This window comes from Perca fluviatilis, chromosome 9 (genome assembly GCF_010015445.1).
Source record: "Perca fluviatilis chromosome 9, GENO_Pfluv_1.0, whole genome shotgun sequence".
Taxonomy (NCBI): domain Eukaryota; kingdom Metazoa; phylum Chordata; class Actinopteri; order Perciformes; family Percidae; genus Perca; species Perca fluviatilis.
Window position 1 is genome coordinate 22,889,148 of NC_053120.1, and position 12,359 is coordinate 22,901,506.

At 42.1% G+C, this 12,359-nt stretch overlaps 2 protein-coding genes across 10 annotated transcripts in view; one reads left to right on the forward strand and one right to left on the reverse strand.

The window, feature by feature from the left end:
- Positions 1 to 12,359, forward strand: part of agbl4 (AGBL carboxypeptidase 4) — a 429,765-nt gene that overhangs the window by 72,597 nt on the left and 344,809 nt on the right. The window lies entirely within an intron of this gene.
- The window catches only part of elavl4 (ELAV like neuron-specific RNA binding protein 4), an 83,617-nt gene that overhangs the window by 23,321 nt on the left and 47,937 nt on the right, over positions 1 to 12,359 (reverse strand). For all 7 annotated transcript variants that reach the window (XM_039811724.1, XM_039811725.1, XM_039811723.1 and 4 more), the window contains 2 exons: positions 9,758 to 9,861; positions 5,204 to 5,357 (listed from right to left, as the gene is read on the reverse strand). In XM_039811724.1, the coding sequence (XP_039667658.1) occupies positions 5,204 to 5,357; positions 9,758 to 9,861 (258 nt within the window). The remainder of the gene's footprint in view (positions 1 to 5,203; positions 5,358 to 9,757; positions 9,862 to 12,359) is intronic.

Sequence of the window (12,359 nt, forward strand, 5' to 3'; positions counted from 1 at the left end):
CCGAATATAGCATTTTCCGATTAAGATGTGCGATATTCCGGTATTATTCTGGGTTTTAGAGGCATCCTTTTGACATGTATACAGCGCATTCGGAATATGCATCTCAGTTGGGGTTATTACCGCAGTTTATGGCCTCTTGTCTGTTTACAGCTTATGGTCAGCTCTATGCGTTGCTATGGTTGCTGTACACAAACCAACCAGCCAACAGTTTGCAAGGCTGCAGACCCGATGATAAGGAGAAACACAGCTACTTTTAAACATTATCAAAGACTTGGATATCAACAGGTTTTTGGATATGCGCACACAAGATGCTGGTTGAAGGAATGAAAGAGTTTGTTTGCACGGTACAGGGAGTCTACAACTGCTGGTAAACTTTGAAAAAATCTTATTTTGCACGGCTACATGTAAACGGGAATATTAGTGGAATATTCACTTTCATTAGCCATGTAAATAGCTTAGTCGGAATATCGTCTTTTTCGGAATAAGGGCAAAAAACAGAATATTATGTGCATGTAAACGTAGTGACTGATGAACTGCGACACGACTTCAAGGCACCATGTTGATGTCATATCAACAACATACAGTATGTCCCTCAATTCAAGAAGACTTACGTTTTAATGACGTCAAAAGTAAACTGCACAAATTGTAGCTGTAACAATAATTACATGGTCTTCTTCTCAATTGTCTTCTTTTGGTGTCACTGGAACACTACTGACATTAAGACATCCTGAGGTGGACAGTGCACCACCTTTTGGACCAAAAACCAGTCTGACACACACCACAAATCGTTTGTGTCTCCCTCTTCCTTGATCAATCTCTGCCTCTCCTTTCTTGTTCTGTACTTACATTTTTGGCAGTCACAGGAGAGTTTTAATTTGCAGCCTATTTCTCTCTTAATGGCAGTGTGTGTGTTTTGTGTGTGTATATGTATGTGTCTTGTGTGAGTATTTTTTATTTACTGTACTGTAACTGAGAGAAGAAAAAGAGAAGTCAATGATGTTGGCATAATACTCTCAAGGCCCTTCTAAGGTCCTCCATGTTTTTAATCAACAGCAACTCTAACATCTAATTGATCATTAACATTTCTCCTGCTGATCCTTAACCCTCTAGGGACACCTTGCAGAACATACCTTATTATCTTTCTGTCTCTCTGTGTGTGTACCTATGCGTGAATCTTTGTGTATTTCAGTTTTAAAGCAGGTACAGTAGGTGGTATTGAGGACAGCAATTACTGTAGCTGAGGGTATTAGCAGGCTAAAAGCGCTACACCTCCTGAGGCCTGTACTATGAAGCAGGATTTGGCGTTAGCGAGCTAATTTCAGGTTCAACCCAGGATTTTCTGTATCACGAAGGTGGATCACTTGTTATCGGGTTCAATCGCCGTGGTAACTCATGCTGAACACCTAACTTGGTCGGGAGCAGGTTAAGTTGGAGATCAGAGATCAACCGGTGTAAAAGCACCGCCTTCTGACCAGTCAATACTTGATTGATAACGGCGTCACCGTTCTTAAAGAAGATCAGGCGGCGGTGCGCAGAGAGAGAGAGAGAGAGAGGTGCGCTCATAAAAGTTAAAATATTTAGAGACTGACAACCCCGTTAACATTCCCTGATGGGTATTTTTATGAAATATATATATTTTAATGGGAGGGAATTACATATCGGCTATTTGTCGGCTTCTTGAGCTGTGTGTCGCCAATGCGCACATCGGTTTGAATCATGTTTTTATATTTTTTATTTGCTCTCACGATCGCTTCCCACTGCCAGGGTTGCAACTGAAATAATAGGCTAAAGCAACGTAATTATGGTCAGATCTTGTGCTTGGCTGATGGGGAAGTGATATTGGAGTTGTGATTTAAACATCTACAGCGTCGGCTATTTTTTTTGTTTTAGGAAGCAGCGACTGTATTGCGTTTTCCCTGTAAAACCGAGTCTGTGTTCTTCATATTTATGTAGACTTATAATTTGCTCTTCTTATATATAACATAAGCGGCTCTGGTAGATGTTTGCGATTGGTCGTGGTTCACAAACACCGCCTCTTTTATGTGAACGCGCACGCCGCTGGATTGGGAAACCCTGAGTTGACTGAACTAGTTGTTAACCAGCGTCGTGATACAGCTTATGCGGGACCGCGGTTGTTAGGTTAGTGGTGGGTTCTTTTTGTCTTGTAATCGCGACTAGTAGCTCGAGCGTGACGTCACATCCGTGTCGAAAAATGAATAACCGCGGTTTGTTGCGTTCTTTTTGTCACACAATACTACGAGTCGGAGAAAAGATGGATTATAGTAACATTTTTAGTAACATTTAGGATTCTATTCACCCAGTTATTGACATATTACACACATATATTTCACAGTTTGATACATGAAAATTACGTTTTGATTAACGTTAACGTTAGGCTACTGCTCTGCTTTCTGCTCAAGACTCGGCTTAAAGCCATTGTTGTCATATAGCAACCGAGCGTCTCTAGCCAATTTCAGCTGCACAAGCTACAAAATAACTAATTAGGCGGTATTTAACTCCTAATAAGACTGTAGCGACATGCCTATAGGTAGCAGTATACAGTGCTATGTGTACGACTTCTTCATTTGGTTACAACAAAGACAAAAGTGCTTAAAATTGTAGATAACCACAATGTTTACTACATGTGATGCACGACGTAGACATCTTTGAAAGTGAGCTCGGGGTCCTCTGAGTTCAGACGACTTGACGAGTCGTAAATACGACCTCGGGGGCTTTCTTTTTGCAACTTTCGGGTCGTAACTCCGGAAAACAACTCATAAAACGACTTTGGTGGACAAAAAGAACGCACCATAGGTGAAGCCGGATAACTGAAAGAGATCCAGGGCATGTTGATCTTGCTTCGTAGTACAGGCCTCTGCTCCATGTATTAAAGAGGGTACGGGCCAGTGATAAATCCACCGTCTACATGCTACAAGAGTCTGCCTTCACTGTCACCAACTATCGACATGGCATCACCTAGCACCAAAGATTAGCCAATAGCACATTTTACTAGTAGTGCTAGTAAAAGAAGTTGTTTGGTTAAATAAATTAATTTAATTAGAAGCCATGATTAAATTTGTTTAAAAGTTGCTGCAAAAGGAATCAACAATAACATTGTAATAAAAAACATAATTTTGTGGCACTGTATCATTATTGTAAATATTTGATTTAGCTGTTATTAACATCAGAGTTTTAACTACCAAAAGAAATTGTTTGAAACTCCATCCAACAATTTTCTCAATTGAGCAATTTCTTTTGATCTGGATGCTCATATTACTTCTAATGGTGGAAGTGAACTACTGCAGCACTTTATCTGGACACGCTCATGACTCATGAGAATGCTTCACTTTAAATTTGACCTTTTATCAGTCAAAAATGACCACATGAATTATTCTGTCACTTGTGAACCCAACCTATGGGGAACACATTGCCTTCCTGTGACCAGTACCACCTGTGTTGAAATCTGTTTTATCCATGCCACGTGGCCTGAGCTGGCAAGCTACAAATCAAAAATGTGCATGTGGTTGAACACATACAGTATGTGTCCTTGCTGTGTGTTGTGTGACTATGTTGCTTGTCTGGAGTCCCATGGGTCTTAGTAGCATGGTTGTACAGTTTGACAGGTCTGTTAGTAAAGACAGATCCGCAGGAGATGTGCCTACCTCATCTACATGTGTGTTGATGAGAGTAGAAATAGCCCCATCTTTTTTTCCACCTTTCCCTTCCGCTGCCCCCCTCCCTAGCTCTCCCTTCGCTTCCTCCCTCTTCTCATTTCCTCTCCTTCCCACGTCTCCACTCATCTACGCCGTGTTACTTGCTTTTCTTTCCTTTTTCTCAGCCTCCTCCCCCCTCGTCTACACTCCAGTGTCTCCTTTTCTCCTCTCCTTTGTTTTACTTTCCTCTACTTTCCCCTTTCCTCTCACCCTCTCTCCTCCTCTGCATAGTGTGTATAGACAGGCGTGCACTTCACCGACAGCAGTGATTTATTCTGCTTAGGCAAATGAGTGTGGCTAACAGCATACTGCTCTCTTTCTGCTTCATCAGTACACATTGCACATAACACTGGAGCAGGTTGCAGCCTGTAGGCACACACATAACCCCTGAAATTGATCTAAGAGACACACTGGAGGGGTTCTTCTGCAATACAATGGACTGATGTGATTCATTCCTGTGTTTTGGATGTAGTGGAATGTGTAATTGAGCATGTTTATTGCACAGCTTGTGCCTCCCATGTAATACTGTAACTGTCTTTACAATGGCCCCCTCAGCTGGGGCCGTGGTCAGAAGAGTTGCCTTTTGCGGTCACTCACTCACTAGGCAATGCTTGGTGGACGATAGTGCTGGGCAATATGGTTAAAATCAATTTATTACAATATTACACAAATATTTTTCCAATACTCGTACATATCGATTTTACTTTGGTTGACTATGGTCTACCATGATTCTTTCCTTTGTTCAAGTACTTCTGCCTTTCTTCACTGTATCAGTGTCTTAACAAACACACAGCAAATGTTTTCAGTATGTCATGTTTTGTCAGATTTATGCGTTTCGTGCTCATTTACTTACACTACTTTTATGCAAAGGTTAAATAACGAAGATATTATCCAGTACTCCGTAGAATCAACACATTCAGTGTGAATGACTGACACATGGTGCTCAGTAAACTGGAGATTTATTTAACTGTTACACTTGTGTTTACTATTTTGCAGTTTCAGCAGAGACAAGCACAGAGAAATATTTCACTTCCAGCTGCCATTTTTGTTTGGCTGAAGAAAATATGTTGCTACTTACTACTGGTAAAAAATCTTTTGTATTGTGCAATACACAGGTTATTTAGATGTGCAAAAGAGTATTTATGGATTCTGGAAATACTTTCCAAACGGGTTTTATTCGTCCTTCTCAAAAACAGTTACAAATGTAACAATAGTAATGACTCGAGGCACAAACTGGACCTAATATTGTAGCTGTCAATACATCAAATATTCACGTGACTGCACGCAGACAAAAGACACATTTAACAAACCATAATTGTTTAGAAAAATGTGTAAAATCATCAGTCTAAGTGTGCTTGTGAATGGCTGGAGGATATCCGCGACACACATGGATGTATATATACAGTATGTGTTTGTGCGCTTAGTGTCTAGCTGATCACTTGTGTCTGTGTGAAAGTGTTAAGAGAGAGGAGGCGCTGCCCCATGGATACCTGTGACCTGGTCGACGAGGATGCGGGAGGTGATGATGCGTCCGTACTGGGAGAAGAGCTGCTCCAGCTCCTTCTGAGTCATGGTCTTGGGCAGGCCACTTACATACAGGTTGGCGTCACGGATGGAGGCTGAGCTGGGTCGTGCGTATGACACCTGTGGGAAAAGACATAGTCTTAGGGCTTGTATAAAAAAATGAGGGCTCTAGTGCTTTATTTCTCATTAACATCCTGTGGGGTTTAAATCTAAACAAGATTAAAGTGTGAGAGGTACAAGGATTGTGTGTGTGTGTGTGTGTGTGTGTGTGTGTGTGTGTGTGTGTGTGTGTGTGTGTGTGTGTGTGTGTGTGTGTGTGTGTGTGTGTGTGTGTGTGTGTGTGTGTGTGTGTGTGTATTGGAAGGGCAGGGATGCGGGTCATTGGATCCACAGGGAGGAAAATGTGACTGTGTTTTCTTAGCACACCTTGCCTTGGGGATTATCGTTGTCAGGAAAAGATTTAGCTGCTTAGAACACTGGAGAGATAACACTTGAGTCGTTTGCTGGGGAGGCAGAGGAAACTTTGTTCCCTTGAGTAAACCACAGGTGTTTTACTTTGAAAAGACAGTTCAGGTAGCCAGGGGAACAGGATTGATAGTAATAGGAGTCTGACAAAAAAGTCTCTTCATTCACCCTATTAATTCCCCTATAGTGAGTTAAAGGTGAACGAATAAAAAAGGTAAGAGTTAATATGTTGTTTTTTCAGTAGGCTATTTAATTAAAGTGCTCATATTGTGCTCTTTGGCTTTTTCCCTTTATTGTGCGACATATCTTTTTTTGTGCACGTTATAGGTTTACAAAGTGAAAAAGCCCAAAGTCTACCCCAAAGGGACTTACCATCTCCAACAGAAAACACTCCAGCCTTTACTTCAGGGACGAACGTGCGTCACTTTGTAACCCCCAATTTCCACCGGCTGCATAACGGCTCCGGAATGGCGGCGGAGTCATTAGGTTTTCATTAAAGTCAATGTGTGTATTTCCACTGACTGCAGAACGGCTGCGTTCCAACTGCGTCCCAGCTCCGGCGGTCCGCAGCCCTCCGGAGCAGATACGCAGAGCTTCTATTTTTGCCGGACGCCAGAGAGCTCCGCAGCAATTCAGCACACGGCAGATAGTGCGGGACAGGAAGTCAAGCACAGAAACAAAATAAACATCCGGTGAATTTTCAAAATAAAATAAACCGTGCTCACGGCGGATCATATTTCCCTGCACTACACCATGAAAGCACAGCACAGAGTTGTTTCCCCTCTACTCCTCTGGAAGGAAACAAACTGTTGTTGGTTTTGACGGACGGCGGAGCATGCAGCAGACACGCAGTGGAGCTGGTCCGCAGCCGGTCTGCATCCAGTGGAAATCCGGAGTTACCCGCGTTATAATGCTCGCCTAGCTGCTAGCATGGCACGCCCTCATACTCTGCTTCTGACTGGCTGGCAGTGCTTACCTAGCTACTGCGCATGTGCGACTCGCAACAAAGATGGGATAGAAGTGAGATGTCTCACTCTGTAGCTAAAACAGAGAGCTCAACACACAAGGTGAAAAGAGGAGCTGCAGCAATGTGTAGTACAACAAAAATATGGTGTTTTTTGAAAATTAAACCATGTAAACCTATTCTGATATAACCTCTAAATACAATTATGAACCTGAAAATGAGCATAATATGAGCACTTTAACACATTAGCAATGAGCCTAATATTAGGTAACCAAGTACCATTTAGTCTTGCAAATCCTGCAGAGTGGATTTTACAGGTTTATAGTTTTTATATATATATATATATATAAATAGTTTTATTAGGCAGGTATACAGTATGAGTAAAACCTTTAACATTACTCCACTGCAGAGCATCTGTCCTGCATTTTTTCGAGGATTAGTACTAGAAGTAAATTGTTTGCTTTTGTATCCCTTCTGACTTACATCAAATGTGCTGTAAGAACACCTGCAACCATACACATACTCACACATGCTCATACAATCCAGTACAGTCTTGCCCTTGCAACAATCTCATGGACAGCAAATCTCTCAGATGGAGTAAAAAGACTTCCTCATGTTACCACTCACCCACACAACCACACGTATACTGTGTATGAATGTCCTCTCTAATGGTGCAAATGGGGATGACTGGATAACTGTCTATACTGTGCTGTGCGGCTTCCAGCGGCAGCTCTCTACCAATGAACCTTCACTTGTCAAACGTTATCCCCAACATCCTCATGTGTAGACCCAATTTTGCTCAAGCGAAAGTTGCTTAAATCCCATTACTACTGCTGCCGACTGGAGAAGCTTTCCCTTGCAGTACTTTCATTACCTCTGACATGTGGAGACATAAGCCATCAAATAAGGTTAAAGTCAGGCAAATATGGTGGATATGCAGTCATATTCTTGAGCAACAGCATGGAAATCCTGCTGCAATTTTAACAGTGGGAGAATGGGATTGGGAACAGCTGGCTTTCCCCATTTCTCACTTTTCTCTCACACATCTTCTCCCTTTGGCCTCTCTGCTCAGCTCCTCTGTCTTCCTCTTCCTCTCTGCATCCTTCGCTGCTGGGATCTTTTCCTTCTGCTTCCTTCCTGCATGCTGGTTCACGAAGCCTTTCTCTCTTCCAGATTCTGTCGCTTTTTGCTCTTCTTTTCTTCTCTGTGCAGCTCTCCCTCATTTTCTCTCCTTGTCAGCTAACTCCAGATGTCTAATCCATCAGCACCTCTTCAAGCTGTGAGCGGTATTGTGTACAAGTGTGGTGTGGCGCGTGTGTGAAACAGTGTGTGTGCAGAAAAGTTTTTTTAAAAATTGTGTGAGATTATGTGCATGCATGTCACTGTGAGCTCTTCTCACCTTTGGCATGCTGCTTCCCCTCACACCTCAGTAGGAAAGCAGCATCACAGCCATCCTTGACAAAATCTGAGGTGTCATGGAGGAGAAAACCGCAGCAGCGAAACCAACTCAAAGACAGAGACACACATCGCCTGAGAGCATGTGAATCTCTGGGCCAAGTGTTTCCTCACAAGTGTAGTGGCAGAGAGTAGGAAGGGTGTGACATGAAAGAGCGCCAAACTTAATTTTAGAATTACCGTGCTGCCTTTTAATTTACCTTGTTACCTTTAGGGTATTTCAGTCTGTTGTGGAGAGAGAAAGCAAGGAAAGAGTGTAGTGGGAGGAAGGAAATGAAGAGTGAAAGAGCGATAGCACCAGACAGAGATGCAGAGTTGTCTTCTGTCATTACAAGACCGCCTTTATCTCAGGAACAACTTGAGGCAACCTCTTGTGTCACGAGAGTGTGACGGTGAAACTCTGACTGCTACACTCAAAGACCTCATGAATTCCACGCTACGTAAATGCCCTTCAACTTTTTCTAGTCTTTATAATGAAAAAGCCAACTTTCACTTGAGTCTCCATGTTGCTTTTCATTGTATTGCTCATATTATTAGGAGCAGTGCTCCTGTAATGCTGATGTGTGCGCTCTCACACACAAGCAAATTCACCCGGTCTTTTGGTTCATACAGACACTTGAAATCGTGGCTCAATGAGAGCCCTGCTTTGCTGAAACTGTAGGTTGCAATGACCAAATCATACATATGTGCATATGGAACACACACACACACACACACACACACACACACACACACACACACACACACACACACACACACACACACACACACACACACACACACACACACACACACATATCCATCCATCATCATCACATCAAACCACCACAGATTCCACCTTAATGAACCAAAATGTACACACTTATATTTACTAATACAACACATGCAGAAAACACACATCACACACAAATCACATGTCTTTTTTCCGTGGCATAAGTTAGACAAGAGCCAGTATGCTCTGCTGAACCAAGGCCAGGCAGCGTACATTGTCTGGGGAATAGAGGGATTCCCAACTACAGGATAATCCCATCCTATTAGATTAGATTAAATGACAGAAAGCGAGAATCCAGGGATTATCACTGAGCAAAAGATTACTGCCCAGTTTAAAAGCAACAACATATCGGCAGGCACAGAAAGGACAATAGCGGAGGATATGAGAGAGGAGAAAAAAAGATCAGCAGGAAGACCTATATGTTAATGTTAACAATTTTTAGTCTTCAAAATATACCACCAAGCCTGCACATTAGCCATTAAATGCATTAATTAATTAATAACTCAATTATTTTGGAAAACATGCAATGATTGACATGTTTCTTATATATTTACCTTTTTAATGTGTCTCTTTGATTTAGATGGTCTTTTTTTATTTCTGAGGCTCATGCGTGTTAATCCCATTTTGCCCTCCAGCTCATTTACTAACAGCATCACTGACTAAAAGGGCTTTGCGATAGAAGAAAGCAGCCTTATCATTTAAGTTTAGCATGACCTGCACAACTTCATCATCATATGACTTTACGTTATTATCTAGCAATTGATTTTTATATTTTGCAGTGATGCAAATAGTTAGTTGAAAAAATACTGTGTATTTGTAATGGAAACAACAACAACTTGTTTAGCTGTACATGGTGTCAGTTACCTTGATCGTTTTGGTCTGAAGTCTGAGTCCATTTAACGTGTTGATGGCTTTCTCTGCGTCCTTTGGATCGATGTAGTTGACAAAGCCATAGCCCAGACTCTGTCCTGAAATGCCAGAAAGAAGAAAAGAAAAGCTTTTAAAATGTTTTCTCCATTACATTAGTTTGTTTCTTCAATTTGCTCACTGACAGCAAGAAAACATCTTAATTTATACTCATTATCATATGTCAAGATGTGAGGGGAGACAGAGACACCCCTCGTTATTAGAAGAGAGGGATAAAGGTTTTGTAATTTGTAATGTGGTACCATATTTCACACTCACTAATAGTTATTTCTCTTCTATATTTGGCATCTTGTATTATGTTTTTGAAATTGTTGGTAGTCTAAGGACAAAAAGCTAATGTTACATTTAGACTACTCCTACATTAAAACTAAAAATGATACCCAGCCCTTGCTCCCATCCATAGTCACAATCTTGGATATCATTCATCTTTTCCTCGAAAAATCCTTTGCAACATCTTTTCATCACTACTGACAAGATCACAGTGACTCCTGCCCGGAGCACCAGGAGTCTTGGTGTGATTTTTGTCAACCATGTGTCATGTGAATCCTGCTCAGTTGCCACAGCCCTGCAGATTTGTACTCTACAACATCTGATGGATGAGACAGCTTATTTCCGGCTTTGTGTACTGTACCCTTATTAAAGATCCTTCTCACTACTCTGTTCAAATAACACTTAAAAAGGTCAGCAAATGACCATTCAAGAGATAATCCAGGTCAAATATAAAAAAGAAAACCTCTCTACCTGATAATCTTATTGAATAAGGAATGTGTCGATCTTTGCACTCCATTATTGGCTGCTTGTTATAGTGGTGATCTCGGAGCTTGAGGGAATCTACTAATGCATTTATTTTAAATAGCTCAACATAGAAGTGTCAACGACTGATTAATAGACGAGTTATGAATCAGAATCAAATTCTCTCTGAATTAAGTGAAACTTGAATCAGCCACAGCAAATAAGTATCACAGTGCGTACAAACAACCTATTTGTTACTGTCTTTGCAGCTGTACACACAGAGCGAAAAAAATACCACCCCCTTTTCCCTCTAAGCTCAAAATGTCTTTCGATAGCAAACTCCCTTTGAGTGTAAAGCAAGCCTGACATCTCCCAGTGTTTCCCCGACAGATCAAGGCTTTGAACAGGCATAGGACTTTAAGCGGACGCCTCCAGCCTTCAGGGCCTTCAGTCGGCTAGTTTTCAACAAACAGCCGCTATCCACTAACGCCACACATGCACAAAGAGAATCCCAGTCAGTTAAAGAGGAGCTGCATGCACATATTCACGCTAATGGGAACAGACCGCGGTTAGTCAGAGACAAAGTGAATCACAAAATATGGAGCATGGCTGTTTCACAAAATAAATACATTTGGGCTATGGATATCATAGGCACAGAACGGCTCAGCAGCGAGCAGTGAAAGGGCCAGGAGGGACTTGTAGTCCTAACTTCAAACAGCTGATGATTTTCTCTTCTTCTCTCCGCTCCTCCCTCTTCTCCTTTGGATTAACTGTGGATTATCAGACGCTCTCTATTGTTAATTAAAAACCTGCCATCCTGGAGAGACTACTGCTATTTTTAACTAACCCTCCTCTCCTCCCTCTCCTCCTCCTCTCTAACTCTCAGCTGACATCAGGTGTTAAGTTTGGCAGTTTAAATATAACTCCTTATAAATTCCTTCTTTGTGGCCTGTCTTTATTAAATAGTGTACACACAAAAGTGACAACAAATAATGAAGAGAAAGAGAACGTGGCAAAATTAATTAATTGAATTGAAAAATGCATGTACTGTAGCTTTAGCTTGCCAATAAACCGAGAAAGGCCATGAACAGTATTCTAAATTGCAGTAGTGTACATTATGCTGATGAATTAAACATTTCCCCCCAAATAAATATGTTTAAACATTTCAAACTATCTGTTCATAGGGAATGTAGGTGCATTCCAGATGGGGGCAACAGCTGTAACGCTCCCCTACGGCATTCGCCATCTCTCCCACCCTCGCCTCCCACTTTCCCATCACCTTCCTCACCCCTCTCCCTCATCTTCAACAAGAAATGTGAGGTTCGACGAGCGCAGCTACCAGAGGGGTTAGCTGACAATGAAGTGTGCTGGCGAAGAGCACTCATGCAGGGCAATTGAGATGGGCTGGCTGGAGCTTAATGGTACCTAGACACTTAGCACTCATGGAGTAGTCCAGGCAGCCAAATGGGGCCAAACTGGCAGCCATGGACGCTGCTGCTGTGTGACGGAGGTCCAGGGGGGGCAGCCTCAGTGTAGGTTGAGTGTCTGTGTGTGTGTGTGGGCGCGTGTGTGTGGGCGCGTGTGTGTGGGCGCGTGTGTGTGGGCGTGTGTACAAGTTTTACATGTGAGTCAGCAATGGGTTACAGTCTTGCAACAATGATTAATTTGACTTCAGGCCTGTATTCAGCATCTGCTATATGTAAATGATGTGTTTATGTAAGTTTGTGTGTATGCACTTTTCACGAGTGTGTATGTCGTATACATGGGGAGCTTATCTGCCCGCCCCCACTCCTTCTTCACTCCATCT